At 36.1% G+C, this 24,993-nt stretch overlaps 1 protein-coding gene across 3 annotated transcripts in view; it reads right to left on the bottom strand.

The window, feature by feature from the left end:
* Window positions 1-4,172: 4,172 nt before the first annotated feature.
* KIF3A (kinesin family member 3A) overlaps window positions 4,173-24,993 on the bottom strand; it is a 49,926-nt gene continuing 29,105 nt past the window's right edge. For 2 of the 3 annotated variants that reach the window (XM_086704384.1, XM_086704395.1), the window contains exons 9-18: window positions 21,521-21,619; window positions 19,515-19,586; window positions 13,701-13,857; window positions 13,133-13,313; window positions 12,423-12,533; window positions 11,698-11,823; window positions 10,231-10,284; window positions 9,805-9,873; window positions 9,104-9,228; window positions 4,173-7,441 (exon numbers count right to left, since the gene is read on the bottom strand). In XM_086704384.1, coding sequence (XP_086560510.1) covers window positions 7,393-7,441; window positions 9,104-9,228; window positions 9,805-9,873; window positions 10,231-10,284; window positions 11,698-11,823; window positions 12,423-12,533; window positions 13,133-13,313; window positions 13,701-13,857; window positions 19,515-19,586; window positions 21,521-21,619 — 1,043 coding nt within the window. In that variant the 3' untranslated portion in view covers window positions 4,173-7,392. The remainder of the gene's footprint in view (window positions 7,442-9,103; window positions 9,229-9,804; window positions 9,874-10,230; window positions 10,285-11,697; window positions 11,824-12,422; window positions 12,534-13,132; window positions 13,314-13,700; window positions 13,858-19,514; window positions 19,587-21,520; window positions 21,620-24,993) is intronic. The other variant, XM_086704391.1, reaches the window with a different exon arrangement.

The following is a 24,993-nucleotide window of genomic DNA, read 5'->3' as shown; positions in this document are numbered from 1 at the left end:
GAAGTCTCACCCTGACCACAGCCAGTTTCACCCTGCCCACATAAAATACCAGCATGTCAAGGGCAACAAGTAACTAAGAGAGTCATGGAGCCTTCTAAGGCCACACTGAAAACTTTAGTTTCCTTTCTTCTTTGATTGAGACTCATTTGCATTCAATGGTTAATGTGAGCTGTAGTCTGCCACAGGATATGAGTTGTGGGTTGTATTTGTGTATGAGGCCAGGACGGTAAAAGGAAAGGTTGTTGGGAACAAAGACTTAGACGGGGCCATAGGAAGGACAGGCAGACTCCGGGCACATCTGTCAGAAGCCGAGTTTCAATGGTTAAGAGGCAACTAACATTTTTATTTGCTTCCAGACGGGTGGTTCCGGGCTCTGGACAGAAACACCCAACAATCACCCCTTGAATTTACCAGGAGGGCAAGAGAACATGAACCGAGGAGGACACACATAAGAAGAAGGAGTGAAGAAATGAGGATGAAGTGAAAGGTGAGATGGCTGTCATTTGAACACATTCATTTAGAAACTTTGCCACAGCCCAGGCTTGAGGGGATGTGCCTGCCTGCATGGACTGTGCAACACTGACGACAAAGTCTGAACCTCTCCTTGCCAGCAACCACCTCCACCTGTTGCCTACGTATATATTATATCTCTAACTGACATTAGTAGGTAAGAAATACCTATTGAATAAATGAACGAAAGAAAAGATGTTTCACTCCAATCTATGGTGGAAGGACTTTTATTGACACATCCTTGGACCAGCCACGGTTAGAAATGCACCAGGGGCTTCCTTGTTCCTTACTGGCTTATCCATGCCGGTGAGCCTGCCCTATCCTTCTCCCCCCTCCTCCACAGGTCATCTTGGGGGGGGGGGGGGGCTCTCAGGGTGCCCAAATCATCTGAGAACAGGGAATTTCAGTGCACAGTGGGCTGCATGGCTTTCTCATGGGGTAGGGCTCAATCAGTATGCAACGTTAGCCTCTCCATTCCCGCCAGCTTCCACTGAGAGCAAGGACTTTGTCTGGTCCCAGAGCTGATTTCTTGGTTCCATTTATAAGCTCAAGTCAAGAACCAAAACCTAGTTAAGCTGTCAGGCCCAGCGTTTCCCGAACTGGGTTTGCCCTGAGCCCCTGGACATCATCTCCTCAGCTCTCCACAGTGCGGCTCTTGGGATCCATCCTTCCTGTCAACTTCCTCTTAAGTGCACCTTCAGGCTCTCCACCGTCTCCCATTACCCAGGGTTAAGCCAAACACAATCATTCATTTACTTTTGTGCGTGCTGGCTGCAGGCCTGGGTACCTGCCAGGTGACGTGAGTAAAGAGAACCAGGGAGCTCGCAGAGAAGACAGAGGGCTTGGCTCCTCTGGCCCAGAACCAGGTCAGCCCCCAGGGCCCGGGTGTGCGCACCATCTGCTCTCCCAGCTCCCGTCTATCTAATCCTTCACAGTCTTTCCAGAAGTTGTTCCTCTAAAACACAAATGATATGAGTGACCCACTTTAAATTCCCATGTGGCTTCATATTCCTTACAGAAAACTCCTTCACAATAGGGTCCTGGCCTATCGCTTTCCTTTTCAGGCTCATCTGTCCCCATGCTTTTTGCCTTCTGTATGAAACATCCTACCGGGGCACGTGGCATCCAGACGCGTATGTTACTCCTGCTGCCCCGGATGCCTTTCCCTACTTGTTACAACATCTCAAACAGCACTGTCCCTGAGAAGATGCCTTTTCTGACCATTTGGTGCCAGGCACCATCCTGGTTGCCAGGGAAGAACACGGAGCCTGGCAACTCACCAGTCACACCCCGTAACTACAGCCCTCAATGTGCCGCACGCTTGTTCTCATTTCCATGGTCACCTGTCCCTCCGGAGGGAGGCTGTGAGCATCGCAAAGACCTTCTGAGCAGAAAAGCGTGGGCACACAGTAAATAGAGAAGACACCAGTGACGCAGTGGCACAATTCATGATGGAGTAGAAATCAAGGCCAACATAATATTTCTGTAATGACTCTGGTGCTTTTAGGTTGGGTTAGGCAATATCCTCTCACTGAGATTCGTATCAACTCCGAGAAATATTTTATTCAGTTGTAAAGTCCCAGTTAAATTCCTTTGTACCACTGGAGAAATAAAGCCTTTGATTAAAACCTAAAATTTCCCCAGCCCTCTGAAAAGGGGAGGGGGAGGGGAGCAGGTGTGGAAGAATGTGTGATCTGTCATATTCTTTAGTCAGAGCCATAAACGTGTTTGGGTAAGACAAAGTGATGTTCTGATAACGTTGATAAAAGTAACTTGAAGATTGGGTCACAGGAAGCCCAAGATAAATGCTGAGAGGAAACAGGTTCTTTTTGAAGTAGCCTCTTCATAATCATTTTCCCACACATTTGTTCAACTTCCGAAGGAGGACTGAAGACCTGATTTGCTTTGCAAATGAAACAGCCTAAGAATGAGACACTCAGCTCCTGTTGTTAACAAATGTGCTCAGAGGCTCCTCCAGCTCGGTGTAGGCTTAGGCTGTGGCTTCCGAACTCTGTGAACTATTCCCGCAGGCACAGGGTAACTATGGTCCCCTAGGCTGGTCCTTGGCTCTATTTTTTGTTTTGTTTTTGTACTTGGTTTTAAAAGAGATTTCTCAAGGTCTTCAAGAGGACAGACAACGTCCTCAGCAGCATCCTGACAACACAGGCAGTAACAGGTTTCGTGAGGGAACGCATTAGTGGGTTAGTGGTATCGCTTGGTCGGAGTATCACGCTCGGAAACTCAACTGGGGAGGATGGGCAGATGCGAAGGCGGCACTATTTATTACCTTGCTTGGGCCATAGTGGGCCTTTAATCTTCTTCTCACATTCTACACAGTGAAGGAGTGGGAGCTAAGTTAGCAGCTGGGAAAAGAGAACAAGACTGAAAGGCCCAGAGGACTCTCCTTTCCTATGTAAAAGCACATCAAGTCCTCTGAGACTGGCTGACAAATCCAAACCTCTCAGCACCTGCCTGCCGTGAATTTTCCAAGGCAGCTCAGCACGGTGCCTGGTAATCATTAAGTGTTTGTTAAAAGAACATACGATTAATAATAATCCAAGCAAAGTTTTGTTTTACAGATATGTTAAGCTCATTAAAAGTTTTTGAAAGAAATCATGGTATCTTACCACTAAGAAATGTCTCCTTTTACCTTTTAGTGACATACATTTTTCATACATGCTTAAGTTTCTGTTCTCAAATACCTAGTGAAAGGGTAACAAAATTTGGATAAAAATATTTTTGGTGAAAATAAATTTTATCAATTAGAAGAAACATTTTAAAACTTCTCTCCCAGGTTTCTGTTTCAGGATGATTTCTGTTTAAAGGCTCACAACATTAAAAGCTTTGGGTGTGGGGGCACCTAAGTGGCTCAGTCGGTTAAGCACCCGAGTTTGGCTCAGGTCACGATCTCACAGTTTGTGGGTTCAAGCCCCGCACTGGGCTCTCTCTGTGCTGACAGCTCAGAGCCTGGAGCCTGCTTCAGATTCTGTGTCTCCTTCTCTCTCTGCTCTCCCCCCACCATACCCCCCAGCTCGTGCTCTCTCTCTTAAAAATAAACATTTGGGACATGTGGGTGGCTCAGTTGGTTGAGTGTCCAACTTTGGCTCAGGTCATGATCTCACAGTTTGTGGGTTTGAGCCCCACGTCAGGGTCTGTGCTGACAGCTCAGAGCCTGGACACTGCTTAGGATTCTGGGTCTCCCTCTCTCTCTGCCTCTACCCTGCTCACACTCTGTCTCTCCAAAAATAAATAAACATTGAAAAAAAATTTTTAAATACACACTAAAAATTTGTAAATAAATAAATACACATTTAAAAAATTAATAACAAAAAGTTTTGGGTGTGAAGGATGCTTGGGTGGCTCAGTCAGTTAAGCTTCTGACTAGTGATTTCGGCTCAGATCATGATCTCACGATAGAGCCCCACGTTGGGCTCTGATGACAGCACAGAGCCTGCTTGGGATTCTCTCTCTCTTGCTCTCTCGCTCTCTCTCTCTGCCCCTACCCCACTCACGCAAATCTTTGTCTCCAGATAAACAAACATTAAAAAAAAAATTGGGGTGTGAAATGACACAGGCCTCTCTAAACCATATAAAATTGAGATGCCAAGCATAAAGACCCACAAAGAGAGTTCAGGGGAAAAAGCAGACCACCACTATCAGTGTTAGGTAAAGATTTTTATTTCTAACTTAACCATGCTGCATGTATACATACAATATCAATATATACAACTTGAACAAATACAATTTATACATAAAATACAATGAAAGTGTGGCTTTTGAAATTAATGCAACAAACTCATTGGAAGATTTGCAATTTTGGCCAGTATACAGTATTGTAGTAATGCTACTGAAGTTATTAATGATTTAAAATTAATCAAACTACAGTATAAGTTCAAAGGCACTAGGAAGATCTAGGTTTTCTTCTAGCATTTTAAAAACAAAAAATAACTAAAAAGGAAAACAAATGTATACATTAAGAAACTGGGCAGACACTGGCATGCTTAAATGTAAACTCTACCCATTCCTTAATTCACAGCCCTGTAAGAAAGAGAGGGACCTCCCTTTATAGAAGAGTTAAGGGGAAAGATATTTTTAGAAGACTAAAAATGACAGCTACAACCCAAAAACCATAATCATAATTTTAAAAATATATTACAGATCAAGTAGAATCACCTCCCTCCCGCAAAATAATCTTAAATTTCTTGCTGCAAAAAAAGGTCCCCTTTTCCCAGAAAGATGAGATACCTTGTCAGATGGATTCTACTTGCAGGCCACCCCCATATACCTTGATTAATCTTATATTTTACAAGAATCTAAACAAAAAGGGGGTGTACTATTGTATTTTAATATCCTAATTATAAGTATATATAATTGAGGTTTTAAAACAGGGTTTATTAAAGAATGTATCACAAACAATTAACATTCTACCAAGGCTCCTTTTAATAAATAAATATTACTTTTTTAAATTAAAGAGAAAATACCCTTTCAATAACCTATTTATATGAGACACTCATCTTAAAACTGTCTATTTCAAATAATGAGCAAGTATCTTCATCCATATCCTTTCATGAAATTAACACTGAAGTTAAAAATATTTCATTTTATGGACAAAGACACAGTACATGTGAAGAAACCACAGAATTGCTATGATCAGAGCTAAATGAACAGCTCTAAAGTCAGTATCCCATGCTTTCATATGGATATTCAAGCCTGGCTCGAATATCTTATTTTGGTATTTCATAAAATGAATATCTAAGGTACATCTGGTATAATCAATTTCTGATGTAAATGTTAAAAAAAAAAAAACTGCTCACATGGCCTGTTTTGTAAATTCCTCAATGTTTTGACTTTTTACAGATTTTTGCTATTGTAGCAGAAGTGGAATAGAAAAATAAATCTAACACACTGGCTTAAATTTTCTGTTTTAAAGCTTAATGCACAAGTTGTTCCTTCCCCACAGCAAAGGGAATATAGTGAACGATACTGTAATAGCCTGTAATAGCGTCTTATGGTGAAAGATGGGAGCTACACTTGCCATGAGCACAGTGCAACTCAGCAGCGGAATCACTATTTTGCACACCTGAAACTAATGTAACACTGTGTGTCAACTCTACTCAAAAACAATAAAAAATGAAGTTATTCCTTTCCTATTCACTGGATGGTTAAAGGCTAGAAGTGTGGATTTTTAGAAAGAAGTATGCATCTTTTTTATTCTACTGGCAAAATTAAGATTTCTCTGGAGCATTTGCTAACCATTAAATGTGCATCTACAACTGCCAAGACATTCTTCACAGACAAAGCTTTCACAAGACACAAATTCACCTCTAGTCTTCACAGTACCTGAACAATGCCCCACAGAGTGTAAAGTCAAAACTTCTAACTATCTTACACATTACAAGGAAAATGCTGCCAGGTAAATGCAATTCTTATTACCTAGAAAATATTCACCATACACAGGACATCTGGTACACCACCTTTGGAATGAACTTTAAACTTAGAGACGCATTTTTACCACCACCTCACAATCATGCCACCTACACTCACCCCCAGTCTATAGGCAGCTTGGTAACTACAAACCAGTATTTAACCAAACTTACTAAAATACTGTTCACTTAATAAATACTAATTTATGAAGTCTCAAACTTGCAACCAATGGACTTTAGGGCTGATCATATAATTTTAAAATTGATAAAATATACATTAAGTGGCTTAGGAGTAGCATAACTTATGAAAAAATTAAAATTTTGTAAGCAATCACCATGAGAACAATTCTAACTATTACAACTTATTTTACTACAAAAATGATTTTTTATTTTTAAAGGAATATGGTATAACTGGGATTTGTCAATAAAAGAAATTCAGGGAAGAATGTTTGCTTTTTATAAAATATGAATAAAAGCAAAACAAATGTTTTAAAGTCTAAGAATTAAAAGATACACATATTTCTTGCTTTGATTGCATTTTGTGGAAAATGGAGACCTTTCTCAATTGGGAGATACAGAGCAATTCCTATCACAATTTAGAACTGAGATGCAGAAAAGCATCCATTAGTCACACTCAAAGTGAATTTTAGAAAATATACATATATGGGCAAAGGTTAGTGACCAGTATTTAGCTTCTTAATTTTCTGCAACTGTGACTTTTATATCTATGTACAAACTCAATGCTTCGAGAGAACATGAAACCAGAACCAAAAAAGTGTATTTCACTTGAAGTCCAAGTGGCAGAAAAAGGTCAAGAGAGGTCCTAAAGAAACGTGTTTCCAACTTTTGCATTTTAAACATGTATACTTCTAAAGTTTGGCTGCTGAATTATAAAATTTTCCAAAGATCAATAACGTAAGTTGTCTCATACTTAAAATGCAATGAATGTTAGTATAAAAATTAGAACATTTTTAAATAGGCCAGGTGGGTGTTAAGATCAAATAATTTCTTAGATATGCAGCCCATACATTCACATATGACAGCACAACATAGAATGATGAGATCTGCTACTTTCTGTGTGCAAAACAGGACATATATTTTTTTTTCTATTTTGCCTATCCAGTTACCTAATTATACAGTAGTTGAATAAATCACTAGCAGATTTATGTATACATTAAACTGCAACTCTCTCAGCATAGTAAGCTGCTCCCCCAAGTTCCCTGCACAGTATAGAGTGTAATATGACAATCTGAACAATTACCAGTTGTACAATTTTAATATGACATTAATATATATACTGACTAAGACTTATTAGGCAAAATATTAGTTCCAGTCTTACTCCATGATTTACAGCTTCCATAATCTGAAATTACACAACAGTCTTCAGTGTTTTAATTAAAGATTTTGTCTAGGCATGAGAATATCATTAATTTTTATTGTGACTTTAAGTCTGTAATGTTTACTGAAGTAAAGAGTCAATCACAGTTTCAGGCTTTGCAGAACGCTTTCTGTTTGGAGAAGAGAAAAAGAAAATATGAATGCTTTCCTAAAAGACTGAATGCAAACACTTTACATTATGTAGCAGGTATGGCCACAGAGTGGCCATAAGGTCTAGAAACAAGCCAAGGTTTGCCACGTTTGACATGTTAAGAAATCAATGCCCACCTTTTTAGGCCAGAGGAAGGTCACCTGAAGTAGGTGCAAGAGCCTGACACTTTACCCTACCAACCAGAATGTAAGGGATTGAGTCAATGAAAACTTCTAAAATAGGACTAGACAGGCCAGGGCCAAGTGGGCTGTATGTTTGCCAGGCCTGAGCCCCTGGATTATCTGTTCTGGGGCATGCTGAAGGTACAGGTTCATTCAGTGAAAAAAAGAGACACAAATCCTCTGAAGCAACACCTGCAGAACCATGTGCAGGGACCGATGGAAATACTACATTAATGTACGGTGTTCAATGGAATTTTGCTTAGCGCATTGAACTATGCATTTCTAATTTACAGGAACATCACATTGGACCTTATCAGGTAATGTGATACATTATCAACAAACCATTTATTGTGTATGTTTATGTTCAGGGGCATCTACTGTTTTTATAATACAGAAGGCTAATTCTGGTACACAGGGAATGATAGGTTTGGCTCATCCAGTGTTGGCTCAAATGAAATTTTTTTACGTTAAACCATTTATCATCACTCTTGTGTTGTATTTTTTCTTACTGACTGCAGAGGTAAGAGAAAAATATCTCTATTAAAAATGGAAAAATGAAAGATCCAGCAGGATTTGTGTTTGACTTCTTCATTCACTAATATTACACACATGGCTTCTGTTGACATGTGAAAAGTTTTTAACAAGTGGCACTTGAATGCCAAGAAATGTAAAAATTTGTACATCTTTACAATGCTACTGACCTTCAGTCACATATACCAAATTTATAGATGTTAGGTTATGTCTATGATGTTACGTAACATAAAATATTAAAACCTTACAACTTCATCTGACTTATAGCTCAAAAGTCTACATACTCAAAGTAGGGGGGAAAATAAGCTTAATATTTCCTATCATTTCAGGAGCTCCAAGTGTTAAAATCAGTTTAAATAAGCTGAACAGTACTTACGTAGGGAAGGGAGAGAAGAAACACGCCCCAGCCCTGATCTCATGTTATGATACATATAGACTACTCAACAGTCAAAACCAGCACTCAAAGGAAAGGGAAAAATGGTCAGAAAAGCTTTCTTTAACTAGCAAGGTTAAAGGTTAAAGGTTCTTGGAGCAATGTTTATAACAGAAAAGCAAGCCAGCAAATATAAGACCTTGAGTTGAACCAGGCAAATTCATTAGCATCTCACTAGAAGAATTACTGTAAGAAATTAAGGGATTAAGATAGATAGATAAGAGATGACTTCTAATACATTTGGATAGAACAAAGTATATTAAAAATAAACTCTAGTACTCAGGAAGGCTAAAGAAGTTGGAAGCCTTAATTTAATTCTTTAGTTTTTACTTACTCAAATCATTACTACATAAGGACTCTGATATTTATTTAAATACAACTAAAATGCAGCTTTTTAATACAGCTAAAATATTATGTTAACTAAATTTCCTCTAAATGTATCTACATAGGATATCTCAGTGCCTTTATCTCACAGGACTGAAAGAGAAGTCTTTACCTTCGCCCCGTCTTTGGCCTTGCTTTCCCCTTTGACGTCCGTGGCCTCTCTAACTTCATCAGGGACTGCCGGAGGCTCTCCTCAGTATAGGCAAGATACACGTGGGAAAGGTCCACTTCAAAGGGCTAAGTAAAGGGAGCAAACACAAGACACTCTTATAGGAAGGATTTAAACCAGATGTGGGGAGAAGATTAAAAATACTGAATATACTCCTAGAGAAAAACTGCAGAAGACCAAATAAATGTCTAAGGGTATCTTTTTCTAATGCCACTCATGTCAAACGTATTCACCACGGGCGGTAAGTAAGGAGCCCTGACACCCTATCAATATCTTCAGAGGAAAGGAAAACCATTATTGTTTCCCCTATAGCTGCTACTTCCCTCTTGCTGACCTAGGTCCAGGACCAGCTCTGAGAAGGAGACAGACCCACTCTGGTCTCTAACTATCCCCCCGCCATGGCCTGGAGAGGTGAAGAGGCTCTGAAGAAGCCACCATGCCACCTGTGTGGTGCAAAGGGAAAGCCTACCTTCATGACTGAGGGGAGCAGAAACGTCCTCTACCCCCCTCCCAGGGCTTCTCTTCCCAAAAGATAGGCATATTTTTCAGCTGAGCTGATTAATTTAAATCATATTGATAACACAGATGAGTGACCCACATCCTATAAAGAAACTGGAGTTACAACAACAAAAAAGGACTCTTACATCTTTCTCCTTTTTATCAGGAGCTGGGGTCTGCTTCCTCATGTTATTTCCTGTATAGGCAACACATTTCTCAAAAAAGGAAAAAAAGGGGAGGGAGGAAAATTATCTTAATTAGCAATTAATACTGAGAATATGGCAAATTACTATGAGGTATACTGATGTTACAATCGTAAAACGTAATTTGAATACTGGAAAAGAAAGGAATCTAGAACTCCAACAGTCCTGTGCAACCCCAAACGACACCATTTCCCCTGAATAGTCTGTGTGTTATAACACGGTTAATGAGAAAAATATCTTATCCACTCTAGTGGACTCTCATCTGATTCATTCCCTGGACCATCTTAGTCTCCTCAGAGCCAGCACAGTCCCCAGGCCACAAGATGCACTCCATTAAGTACTTCATGAGAGGATGAAGGTAATACTCACCAGCTGCCATTCTCCTATGTCTTCATTCCAGTGGACGTAGTTTTCAATCATTTCCTTTTAAGAGTCAAAGATGGTCTACTTTTAATATTTAATAACATCTGAAATACTGAAAACGCTCTCAAAACTAAAATTTTAACATATTAAGTAAAAAAAGTTGCCTCAAAACATGATATACTGCATTATAACTTTCTGATAAATTTAAAAATACATACTTTGAAGGAATATACATAAATGCAATTAAACCATATAAAAATAAAAAGCAATAAAATGAAGAACATGGGATTCAGGATGATGGCGACCATGAGTTGGAAGAGGCAACGGGATGGCAGAGGGGAGAGGGAAACCGTTTGGTTAGAAATAGGTTACGTCCTGATAGCAGCTTTTGTTATGCATGACAAGGTCACTACAAAATAAATAACAAAAAAAGGCCAAAACAAACACAACTAACCAACTAAATAAAAGCAGGTCACCCAAGGACCAGTAAGGAGAATGTACCATGAAACAAAATTTCGTCAGCCTGAGGTCCAAAGGAAAAAAATATTAAGGCTTATTTTCAGAAAAAGTTCTCTGAGCTATACAGAGACTTGAAATAAATTTTTGAAAAATTAGTACGTTAAGGTACACTAAAATGTACCAGAAAAGTGGCAATTTGGGGTACAGAGAGGCTGACATTTTAAAATTATACTAGAATTAAAAATCAAATTCCACCTGGAGATGGATGGCAGTGATGAGTGCAAAACACCATAAACATACTTAATGTCACCGAACTATATTCCTAAAAATAGTCTAAAAAGGTAAATTTCGGGGCGCCTGGGTGGCGCAGTCGGTTAAGCGTCCGACTTCAGCCAGGTCACGATCTCGCGGTCCGTGAGTTCGAGCCCCGTGTCGGGCTCTGGGCTGATGGCTCAGAGCCTGGAGCCTGTTTCCGGTTCTGTGTCTCCCTCTCTCTCTGCCTCTCCCCCGTTCATGCTCTGTCTCTCTCTGTCCCAAAAATAAATAGACGTTGAAAAAAAAAATTTAAAAAAAAAAAAAAAAAAAAAGGTAAATTTCATGTTATGTGTATTTTACCATATACACTACACTATGATACACACACATGCACACACACACACACACGCACATACACACAATTAGTATCCATAAGCAGGGAGAAAAATTAGCAAAGGAGTTTCATTTATTCTATTTATAGGATCAAGTATATAGAATGAATAAACAGGAATGCAATTACCTAAATCTGGGTTCCTCCAAAGGGCTGAGAAATTCTTAGTTAGATACTTACATACTCAGAGAATTATGTATTGAGAAAAGATAACAGTTGAAGTGAAATGTGATGGCATTAGTTCAAATAAATTTTACTGTCAACAACTGAAATGTAAATACGTACCATCAATTAAATTAAAAATTATATTCCCATTTCTTCACCCCAGCCAAGTGATGTAACATCTAGGTAGAGAACTTCCCTCTTACCTGATAATCTTGAGGTATAAAGTTATCAATAATAAGCATCTGAAGTCGAAGCTCCCGGCTAAGTTGTCGAATATTCTCCAGGAGGCCTTCAATTTCCCTCTGATGCTCCTGTTGGAGATCAGCCATCTACCAGAAGAATCAATAAAAATATGAAGGGCAAACAAGATTTTAAATACAGAACAGTTTTATCTGATTTAAGCACTGGCCTAAGAAACTTTGTAACACTTACTCAGTTTTTTTCACAAAAACAATGCACAAAATGATACTACCCCTTCACTATCTATTTCCACATTATTTTTTTTCTTTTTTAATGTTTGTTTATTTTTAAGAGAGAGAGAAAGAAAGACAGAGTAGAGTGTGAGTGCAGGAGGGGCACAGAGAGCGAAGGAGACACAGAATCTGAAGCAGGCTCCAGGCTCTGAGCTGTCAGCACAGAGCCCGACGCACGGCTCAAGCTAGGTTAACAGCGAGATCATGACCTGAGCCAAAGTCCGATATTTATTAACCAAATGAGTCACCAGGTGTCCCTATTTTCACATTATCAAGGTTGGAAATACACAATATAGCTTAACAGCTAAAATGTGAAATTGCACACAAAGGAGAAAATGTTATTTCTTTAAAACTGTAAGCATACATTATAACCTCTTTAGGATTTTTAATCATACTCAAACAACTTTTTTTTTTAATTCAGAGCTACATTTGTAGGTAATCTCTAGGAAACCAACCTCTGATTTGGCAGCCATCAGCATAGTCCACACTTTCTTTAGTTTCTTGGTTTTTCCCTGTGCTTCCTCTTGCAAGCTGGTGTATTTTTCTTCAATATCCAAGCGTTCTTGCTATGACAAAAATTGATAAACTTCAGCCAGAATCATTTATTCGTTAAGTCACAAATTTCATTATTTAACAAATGATAAAAATGTTTAGCAACTATTATCTTTCAAAGCAATTCACAGATCTGCTTTAAAATTTTATTAAGATTATAGATATAAGACAAATACCACATGATTTCACTTATATGTGTAATCTAAAAAACAAAACAAATGAACAAAGAGATAAAAAGCAGAAACAGACCTATCACTACAGAGAACAACTGCTGGTTGGGTTTCAGGGGGAGAGAGGCAAAATGGATGAAGCAGGGAGTGGGAGGTACAGGCCTTCAGTTATGGAATGAGTAAGTCACAGAGATGAAAGGTGCTGCACAGGGAATATAGTCAAGAGTACCGTAACAGGGATTATATGTTAACAAACGGCAGCAACATTTGCCGGGAGTACAGATTAACATACAGAAAAACTGAATCACTATGTTGTACATCTGAAACTAGTATAACATTGTGTGTCTACTATACTTAATTAAAGATTATGGATATAGAGCTTTTCACTAGAAGAGTTAAATACCCAAGGCTAAGTGTCAACCAGAAACAAAAAGTCAGATTACCTCTTTTTCCTCAAGTTCTCTGCGAAGTTGCTCTGCTCTTTTCCTCCGTTCTTCCAGCTCCATGTTAGATTCTTCAAGAAGTTTCTCTTGTTCCTCAGCTTTTGCCAACAAATCAACACCACCAACAATTACCTTCTTCTCCAGAGCAGATAATTTCTCTAGCAAAGATTGATGTTCTTGTCTGTTGATTAAAAAGGAGAATAGTTAATATCCATCGATTATCTTCTATTCTATCAATATCATTTCCCAAAATTTACCAGGTATTTGGATGCAGAATTTAAAAATAGGGATATAATTATGTAACACCTCTATCTCACAGTGTAGTATTAATTAACTTATGATTTAATTTGTAACACCGAACTTCACTGATAATTGTTCCTCCTACATAGAGATGAAATAACAAAAACAGATGTAATTTCTGGAAATACAACAAAACCTTCGATCCCAAAAAGCTATTCTGGAGACAAAAATCAAGCTTTTAATTACTATTTAATTTTCTTGCTTATACATGCTATGAAAAATACAAGATTTTTAAATCACGAACCTATCTCAATTCAGTAATACTCACTGAGCCTTAAGTAGATCTTTTTCCCGTTTCTCTAATTCAGCTCTAGCCTTGTTTCTTTCTTCTTCTTCCATGTCAAGCTTTGTTTCAAGTGCTTTTCTCTCCTCATCAATTTTTGCTTGCATTTCAACCATCTTATCTGGGGACACTTTCTTTTTACCTATATGAGTCATTTATTTGCAACAATCACTTTAGGGCCAATTTTTCAGGCTTGTATAAATTCTCTTCAATTACAAAAGATACCTTCCTCAATAATACAAAATCAAATAAAATTTTGAGCAAATCAAATAATATATTTTATTTCTATTTAATATGTTCCTAGAATAACTTTTTAACTAATTGCTAAACAAACTGCTGTGTAATTATGCGATGATAACTAAAAACAAAAGTATGTCAAAGAGAAGCAAAACAGGTAAGTAGGAAAAAAAAAAAAAAAAGAGAAAGATTAACAGGAAAGCCTAAATAAAAAAACCAAAGATCTATGTGTCCTCAAATATGCAGTATGTTCAAAAAAGCAGTATGATTATTTACTTTTTTCTGATAACGAGGTACAAAATAAAGTGGCTTCCAAAAATACCCCCCAGAGTTTATTAAAATAAATGAATAAATAAAAGGCACATATAGTCATAAAATGCACAGATGAAAGTATCAGGCAAAATTTATAGCAAGAAGTTTCTAACATGTATCTTCAGAATTTTTGTAAAATTTATGTTTAATAAAATTACTTGGGGGGCGCCTGGGTGGCGCAGTCGGTTAAGCGTCCGACTTCAGCCAGGTCACGATCTCACGGTCCGTGAGTTCGAGCCCCGCATCAGGCTCTGGGCTGATGGCTCGGAGCCTGGAGCCTGTTTCCGATTCTGTGTCTCCCTCTCTCTCTGCCCCTCCCCCGTTCATGCTCTGTCTCTGTCTGTCCCATAAATAAATAAAAACGTTGAAAAAAAAATTAAAAAAAAAAATTACTTGGAAGTGTTTCATATTATACCTTTATTAAAGGAAGAAATTCTATACTAATTATTTAACGGTTACATTACAATTAACCAGGCATTTTACAGTTGTTGAGCTACCATGATCTATCATCGTGTCTTAAATGAGCAATTAAAATAGCTCATTATTATGTCAAACTCAGGAGCCTAAATCTCAATAAGCCACTTTAAATATGTCAAGTATCAAATATAAATAGAAATACTATCAAATAATAAAGCTGGAAATGCAGTTTCCAGTTGATTATTTTGACTATAATGCCAACTAGAGTGTTTCACATATATATAATAGGTATCCAATGTAAGTTTATTGAATGAATTTCAAAATCATGAAACTAAAATAAGAAATCAAAAAGAGCAAATAAAAAACCAGGTTATCAAACTGGTTATGAAACTGAATCAAATAAATTCATTTCTGGTAATACAATTTCTTTGAAACATACTTTCCTTTAGAAAAACGATCAAACTTTTCGTAGAATTGGTGTGTGGCTCTCCTGAAAGCTTTCTGTCATTCTTAACTTCCTTCCCAAAGGACCACAGAAGAGTGTAAACCAGAAGAGTTTATAAATTGTTAATGTCTCCACCCAAAAGCTAACCCCTCCTGCTAACAAGGAAAGAGAACTGAAAGATAATGATGATGCAGATATTTATCTGAATATACATTTTCAGGAAACATGAGATGAAGAAGCATTCAGAGACTTTAAATCTTTAGGATAAAATTATATTAAAAACCCAAGGGTTTAAAATATATTACCCTCCATTTCTATAGAAATAAAAGTCCAAAGCAAACTTAAGCCACAAAACAAGTAAGTTAAATAAAAGAATAAATAAAAGCACTGATCCAAATTCATGCTTTGGTGTGGTGTGATTCATTGCATTCCAAAAGTCAGGATGTAGACCTGAGTATGTTGGCTTCTTTGGCACAGCCACTTGTATTGAATATTCTGAATTATGCTGTTAAAAAAATGATTTTAAAAAGCAATCTAATTCCTACTCCCAGTGAACTCCTAGATAGGATTAATCAGCAGTACTATTTCTTAGAAATTTGAGGGGGAAAAGTTGAAGTTCAGGTATAAAGGAATTGCATACAGAGGGTGCCTGGCTCAGTGGGTAACACATACAACTCTTGATCTTGGGGTTATGAGTTCAAGCCCCACATCGGGTGTAGAGATTAAAAATAAAATCTTTAAAAAAATAAAACGAGGGCATGCATTAAAAAATTGTAACTTATTTTCCACCTCAGCATTACAAATATTTAAAGAAAAAATGGCCAATATGTTAAGACAAAAAACAAAACAAAAAAACCTCTCTGTAAAGATGTGGATATTAACAGTATAGTGGAAATAATCTGATAAACATATGCACATTAATTTTTAGGCTTCAGGGTTCTAGTTGTTTGGTTAACACTTAAAAATATCTAGTTTCTAACCCCATTAAGAGGCAGTAAGAAAGATATTATATATAGAAATACAAAAGCACAACCTGTTGATGAATTACTAGCAGGCCTGAATTGCATTAGTTATTCAAAACCATTCAGGTAGGATTTTCAAACTGACGCTTTAGCAGCAAAAATCTTACTGTGCTCTTACAATATTCTCATAAAGATGACCATGCATACAGGGTTCGGTTCAGTTTCAAAAGTCTAATATTTAAGTTAAATAATATTCTAGCCAGTATTATTCAGATAAATCAATGTATTTCTCTGCAAATAATATTTCAGGCTAAATGTGAATATGTTCCAACTCTCCTAACCAGTCACTTAAAATTGTGACATCACTAAAAGTCACTCTTACGTTGATTTTTTTTTTTAAGAATTTAAAAAAATCTTAACTAAACCAACCAAAAACCCTTCTTCTAATACTGCATGATAGATTTCAGCACAAAATTTCAGGTAAATACATCTTAAAAGTTGGTCATGTCATATAGTATATAATTAAGCCAAACAGGAATAATAGTATTAATTGCCCTTTGCCATGCATTCCAACCAAAATTGCCAAGATGAAATTAAAGGGAAGAATTTCAGGAAGAGTTAACTGAATTAATTTCATTCTCATTACATGAGCATTGTTGGGCATAAGTACCCAGGTGTGTGATTTCTTTTTTTATTTAAGAAAAAAAAACTTTAAGTTTGTTTTTTTTTTTTTGGATTCCTTGCTTTAAAAAAATGCTTGAATATGAAAATCATTTATATTTGCATTACTGAAATTTGGCCTAATAGGTCCTTAAAAATTTAGGAAAAAATATTCTGTCATCTGGTTCTGGTGTTATATTGACTTTTGTCTATTGTGTTGACGAGGTCTAGAGAATCCAGTGTATGTGAATGTTGATCTAACACTTGTGAACTGTTCCTCTAAAAAGATCATTTGGAAACAAGACTGTTGCTAATATCTTCCTGAATAAAAATGGAGGTAATTTTTTTTTTAATTTAGGAAAAAGTAAGTTTTTAAAAAAAAACTAAAAGTTGAAAACTAAAGTTGATTTTTTAAAATAAAAATTGAAACATTTTTTTTAATTTAGGAAAAAGTGAGGTTTTTTAAAAAAACTAAAGGTTGAAAACTAAAGTCAAAAGATTTTTTTTAATACAAAAGACAGATACTTACCTTGTAAAAAAATAGTATTAAATTTTAAAAATGTAATGTAATTAAATAATAAAATTCTTTATAGTTTAAATAATTATACCATGTGGAGTGCAAATCAATCACACCAACCTGCTTGATCTTTCAGTAAGAAGTAGTAAGCAAATCGTAGACAGGAAGCATATGCACAGAGATGAAGAGGAAAAAAAGAAAAACATTATTTCCTTTGTAAAACAAAGAAAAATGTATAATAACATTTACTTACAGTATAAATACAGAAATAAATCATCAACACTGAAAGAGAGCAGCTTTACGTAAAAAGAAAGGATATTCAACACAATCAGAGATGTAATTTAAGCAAATAAGATTAAGATTACACTTCAAATCAATCTCAAAAGCTCATACAATGACTCCCACACTCCTGAAAATATAAGAGTTCAGCACTATGTGGTTACACCAACGATACACATGGAATTGGGAACCTGCTAAGATCTAGGAAGTAGTCTGTAAGGACAAAACAAAAAACGATGCCAAATTTAAAAAATTAGCTGAATGTAGCAAAATTTGCATTGTCTGTTTATAAAATTTCCCAATTCAATGTTCTAATATAAAGATCCAATACAGGTGTGCCTCCCTTTAAGAAAATCCAACACAAAAACCTCAATCAACTAAAGAGATGAATTGGATTATAGTAATTTGTAGCAAGAACTTGATTAACAAAAGGATTTAACAAAGAAATGTTAAGGACAGTAAGTTCTCCCAATGGATGTGATTCTCCAATTTGGTTTATAAGCAAATTTTTCAGAAAAAAAAAAAAAAAAAAAAAAAAAAAAACACATTAACTGCATAAAGTGAAGTACACCTGTATAATAACAAACTTGCATTCAATCTATTAGTAGATTGTTAAAGGCAATTATGATTTCATAGAAGTAAATGATCAATTGATGATTCAAGCAAAGAGCACCTTAAAAAAGGCCATTCATATTTTTAAAAGGAAAGGTACATACAAGTTACACACAGCAACCACATGCTGGGAAAACCATTTTTCCAATGCACCAACACACCCACATCACAACAAAAAACGTTGTATGCTAGGTACACAAGTAGTAACTAAAACTGCATGAACTGAACAAAGTACAACTCATTTCATATAACTACTCTTTAAAGATTAAGGTAAATTTTAAAAAAGAAAATTAAATTATAATGTTCCACTCAGATATTTTCTCAGACCTGACAGTTTATAATAAGAAATAATACCTCTATATGGTTTCTAAAGCAATTTCTTGTATTTTATAAATTATCCTATGAAATTAATTGTTTTGCTAAAAACAATTTGCTAAAAACAAAAGAGTTGTCAAGAGAGAAAACAATTCTTAATATTCTTGGAATTCTTCCTCTAGAAAGCTAAATGTGTAAGAACAACCAAAGGTTTTTGTTATTAGTTTTGGAAAGGTGAGTACACGGATAATGCTTTAAAAGGCAGTAAGCTGCAATCTAGTACAAGAAAACATCAATTCCCCTTTCTTCTAAAAATATAAATAAAATTAACAATACTTTTCAACTTAATGAAATTAAGGTTTAAGAAAAAGCCTTTACGACTGAAATAAGTCTAGACAGATCCTGCAGAAACAATTTCTTGTGGATCTGAAGTCTCTAATCATACCTTAGAACATTTCTTAAAATCAATCAGGTAGTTCAGAAATAGAGAAAAGTGGCCATTTGAAATACTACCCAATGTATCTTTACTTGCTTCAAACTTTACAGTTTATTTGGGAGCTTTCCATCTTAAGCTACCCCTAAGAATAGGACACCAAAGCAGAAGATCTTTATAACCGTAAATAAAACATGTTATAATGGGCACTGGTGCATTGCCAAATATAATTTGTACTTTTAGAAATTCAGGATTTGTTACTGCATGTCCCTGATACTAACTAGGATTAGAAATTTATGATGAAACCTAAAAAGGAACCTCTTAATTATTCTTTTATACAGCTTACTAGCTCTCTTTACATTATCTCAATTGCAAAAGCATGAATCTCTCTTCCATTGTCTCAAACATAAGCTTAAGCACATGTTTTAACAATTATGGGTAATTGGAAGCAATGAAGAAGGGGAGAAATCATCACATGCTTTGTTCTACTGAGAAGTCCAACACATATTCTTTAAATAATGACAGGGAGCAGTGCAGCATTTCTCAAATGAAGCCCACGGGTTATGGAAAAGCCAAAGCTCTGTGACGTAATTTAAGAGCTACCACTCACTAGGCAAGGACTTATCCAGAGGTTTCTCTATGACAGAACATGTGGAGTCTGAACTACTGCTGCTGCTACTGCCTGGAAGACAAAGAAATGAACCCAACGGGAACCAAAGAAAGAGGAAACAAGAAAATGAACACATACACAGAGGAAAATTCAGTTCCAGAAACAGAATTTTAAAGAACAATCAAGCTTTGTACTAAAGAACCAAAACTTATTTTCCCTTAAAACCAGTCCTGGTATATTATCCAATATTCTCTAATTACAAAGTCAGACAGGGCAATTAGAAACTGTATTCCTTTAAGCATGTACTATGGACAAATCCCAATATCTACTTAAAACAGCAGCAATTCAGAGGTTGGAATGACATGAATAAAAAAGTAAGTCAGTTGGTGACATTTAAGTCTCTTTAAACTATTTAGTTGATAAGTTACAGGAAGTGAGTTTTAAAACTCCAAATTTAAAGTTATGCACAATTAAAACTATAGAAATGATAAATTACCCTTCATTATAGACAGCTTGCTTTGTCTCCAATTTCACTCCTTCTCCACCAAAACATCAAGCAATTGGATGTAATTATGTATGTTTAAGGTTTCATGGCAAAACTGTGAAAGGCTCACTGAAAAATTTAAAATTTATAAGCCTATCTTACAAGGTAATAAAATATCTTACTATTAAATATTTTAACATATTAAGCAATGGCATTTTTTTCTACTTAAAATTTTATTTTTAACAGATCTATTATCTGCTTTAGCTATGACAAGTCTGAAAAAAATAGGTATGAACACAAAACCATTTATGTAAATCAGGGGTGGGCAAACATATTCTGTTAACGGACAGATAATAAATGCCTTAGGCATTTATTCTGGGCTATCCAGAATCATGTGAAAGCAGCCATACACCATATGTAAACAAATGAGCATGGCTGTTTAAATAAAATTTTATTGGGGCGCCTGGGTGGCGCAGTCGGTTAAGCGTCCGACTTCAGCCAGGTCACGATCTCGCGGTCCGTGAGTTCGAGCCCCGCGTCGGGCTCTGGGCTGATGGCTCGGAGCCTGGAGCCTGTTTCCGATTCTGTGTCTCCCTCTCTCTCTGCCCCTCCCCCATTCATGCTCTGTCTCTCTCTGTCCCAAAAATAAATAAATGTTGAAAAAAAAAAAAATTAAAATTTTATTTACAAAAACAGGTGGCAGGGCAGATTTGGCCAGTAGACTTATCATTGACCAACTCTTGCTCTAAATCATGTTCTACCTGTCTTTTTAAGTTATAGGACCTTTCATTTTAAAATTGGGGACTTCTGGGTTTATCTTCAACAAGACCATTTTAATAAGACAAGCAAAATATGCACCAGCTTGAAAACAATGATCCACACATTAATGATCCACATTAATGGAAGAGAGTTCTGAAATAAACAAACACTCAGAGCACAAAGGCTTGAAAAGCGGGCCATTATAATGTCTCTTTCACCTGTTACTTTTATCTTTATCACAATAAACACAACCTTACTTCACCCTTGGCAACAAACGCCCCATAAAAGAGTAAGAATGAAAGTGCATTTTACAAAGTATTGAAACATAAAATCCTCAAAGTTATTTAAAAAATTCAGTGACTTCTAAAGCCTACCCATGCTTGAGAAAAACTCCACATTATCCTGACTTCCTAAAACAAAACAAAACAAAAAATTTAGGTTCCTAACAAAGATCAAAGTTCCCACATAAAATTAAAACCCTGAATGAAATCTTAACATGGTACAACCACTATCACAGATTTTTACATTTCTAAATTGTAAAAAGACAGAAGATAAGGTATTCTGATTCAGCTGTAAATAGAAGATCAGCACTAGAGAAAAAAATAAGGCAAAGTTAACCATGTATATGGCATATTTCTTGTTTGAACTGCTACCATAACTAAAAATGGCAAAAGAAAAGGCATGCACTCAACTGCATTAGGAATGTGAAATCATATGTAGGTAGCAATCCCAGTTAATTTCTAGAACATTAAAAAGAACTTACCCCTTCTTTTTTTCCTCTTCTCTCCATCTTCTCCAACCTCACCCTCTTCATCATCCTCTTCCTCTGACCCACTGATATCAGAGCCTGATATTTCTTCCCCTGAACAGAAATTTTACAAAACGATTTATATTCTATACCAGGTAGGTCATGACCTCTATTAATTTTCTTCATTAAGTTTTTTTTGCCTGAAACAAACCATATTTTAATATTCCTAAACAGTATATCAGATATGCTAACCTCAGGAATAGACATGATGTACGTAGAGGCTTTAAAGTTCCTAAAGAGAAGTTAAACTGATCTACTTAAAATTTCAAATGATTAGTTTACAAACAGTTCTAAATACACATAAAAATTTCATGTTAAAGTTGTTATTTCGGTTTTTTGAAAAAGAGATCACTTTGGGAGACCATTTTCTCATGGGTTTTCTGTTTAAGATGTTAAATAATTCATTCAACCAGCATATTTTTTTAAGAACCATAAAATTGTCATCTAACATAGTGATTCCACTTTTAGAACTATATAATAAGAAATGTTTCAAAAGAAGGGGTTATTTGTACAAAGAGTATAATAACTTTTCCTTAAGCCTGCATTTAAAAAAAAATTTTTTTTAATGTTTATTTTTGAGAGAGAGAGACAGAGTGCAAGCAGGGGAGGAGTAGAGAGAGAGGGAGACACAGAATCCGAAGCAGGCTCCAGGCTGTGAGCACGGAGCCTGACTGGGGGCTCGAACTCACTAACTGTGAGATCATGACCTGAGCCGAAGTCAGACACTTAACCGACTGAGCCACCCAGGCGCCCAAAGACTGGATTTTTTAAGTAATCTCTACACCCAACGTGGGCCTCTTAACTCACAACCCTGCGATCGAGAGTCACTCTTCCAAATGAGCCAGCCAGGCACCCCAAGTATGACTTACAATGAAAAACAAAAAATAAAATAAAAGGGAGTAATTAAACTAATATTAATTCAAAGCAGTACTATATTACCTCCAAAATAGTTATTTAAAAACAATACCGTCAATGTAAGAAATGTCTAAAAAAAACAAAGGTAACTTGGGGGGAAAAATATACACTCATCACAAATGATAATATCTGAACAACAGTAAATAATGGATGGGAAGAGATTGGCATATTGGGAGAAAAAAAGCATTAAAAACATTTTCTTTAGGCCTAGTGACAATGACACCCTTGTAGCAGTGAGTGCACATAATGTCCAAATCTCGATTTCTAAATACCATTCTCCATTGAGAGGGACCAGGGAGAAACAGATGGTTTTAAGACCAGAGCAGGGAAAATATAAAATGAGCCTAAAACACATGTGGTGCCAGAAATAAGTAAGTGCTCAAAACCACAAGCCAAAAAAGTGATGGGAGCATGCTCAAAGGATGTAGCAACCAACTACCCTGAAGGGGTGCCTATGGCTAAAGTCCAAGTAATTTGAGCAATAAAACAAATAACGATATTGTTGTATTACACTGCACAACACAGTGCATTGACATAAATAAATAATTGAATAAATAAACCAGTGGGGGATAAGGGACTATTCCCCCTCACAAGAGAATGCCAGACATTAAATATTAGAAGGAATGGTGAGAAGAGAAAGTCACCACTGAGCAAATGCCACAGATTTATTGTTACAGGCAAGAACCCCTGTTGGGTGCTAAAATTAGGGCAGAAAAGAATGATGAGAAACAGGATCTTCTCATAATTTTTCAGAGTATCTTCTCATGAGACACACCTTAATACCAAAGAAAAAAATTAAATGATAGAATTTATAGTGAAGAATCCTTGCAGAATAATTATGAGAGAACTACAGACAACCCAAAGTGAAGAACATTCTACAAATATATGACCTTTACAGTGTGAAAACCATGAAAGACAAAGGAAGATGAGGAACTGGAGACAGGAGGAGACTAAAAGGTCCTGACAACTAACTGCAATGTGTAAGCCTAGACTACATTTTAAAGTGAAGATAAAGGGCATTTTTTGAGAAAAAACTCAACATCTGAATAAGATCTACAAATTAGTTAATAAGTCTGTATCATTGTAAGTTTCCTGGTTCCAACAAACATAAAAGATGTTAACATTAAGGGAAGCTGTATAATAGCTATATAGAAACTCACTATACTTCCAAATTTCCGATAAGTCTATAAAAAGTGTTTAAAAAATCATTCTTTTAATGTTTTCCCCTACCTTTTTATTGTTTGTGACCAACTGTATTAACCATAACACTCTTACCTGGATTATAAAAACAAATGTCAGAAGCATCAATGAAATGAAATGAAATGAAATGAAATGAAATGAAATGAAATGAAATGAAATGAAATGAAATGTTTTAAATATAAAGTCAGCATGATTTTTTACCACATGATCCAACAATTCCACTTCTGGGTATATACCCAAAACAAGTGAAGGCAAGAACTCAAACATGTATCTGTATCCCCACATTCATAGCACGATTATTCACAGTGGTCAAAAGGCAGAAGCAACCCAAGTGCCCATCAACAGATGCACGGATAAACAAAATGCGGTGTATACAAAGAATGAGTATCATTCAGCCTTTAAAAGGAAGGAAATTCTGACACATGCTATGACATCGATGAACTGTGAGGACTTTATGCTAAGTAAAATAAGCCAGACATAAAAGCACACATATTATATGATTCTACTTATATGAGTTATCTAGAATAGTCAAATTCAGAGATAGAACAGGGGTTACCATGGGTTGAGGCAGAGAGGGGGATGGAGAGTAAATGTTTAATGGGTACAGAGTTTCATTTGGGGATGATTAAAAAGTTTTAGGGATGGACAGTGGTAATGGTTGCAGAACAAGGTTAACATACTTCATGAATAAACGAATAAAAGTAGTTAAAATGGTAAATTTTACGTGATGTGCATTTTGCCACAATTAAAAAATGTAAAAAAAATAAAGGCAGCAAAATAAAGGATGAAATGAACATTAACAAATCTAAGAAATTTAAACCTTTAAAACATACTGACTATAAATACCACCTAGTGGTCATATTTAAAATACCAAATTTCATTACCTAAGAGGCAACTCAATTATACTGCTTTTCCTCAATAATCTTACTCAAATTTATTCAATCAGTACTATCTCCAAACATTTGTGATGTTGGAATTCACATCTGATGTATCCAGTTTCCCCATAAACTGTAAAAAAGCTATTTTAAGCCTTCTGTTTATCTGCTATGCAAAGCACCCCTTATGCCAATCAGTTCTTAGCATGAAGTGGAGAGAGTCATTGAGCACTTAATGACAGCTGGTAAATTTCTCACCCTCATGAACAAGGTCTTCAAACTTTCTAACCTTCTAACACCTTATTAGAAAAGGATTCCTCAAATTCAATCTCATGTTCAAATTTAAGAACGAAAGCATTATTTTCAAAGCCACACAATGAATTTTGACTTAGAGTAAATGTGGTTTACCCATGACTCTCTGATAGCTTTCTTTATTTT

Source organism: Puma concolor, chromosome A1 (assembly GCF_028749965.1).
Source record: "Puma concolor isolate L17-30 chromosome A1, mPumCon1.1.hap2, whole genome shotgun sequence".
Taxonomy (NCBI): domain Eukaryota; kingdom Metazoa; phylum Chordata; class Mammalia; order Carnivora; family Felidae; genus Puma; species Puma concolor.
The sequence above is the reverse complement of the archived record's forward strand: the minus strand, read 5'-3'. Positions and strand labels throughout refer to the sequence as shown.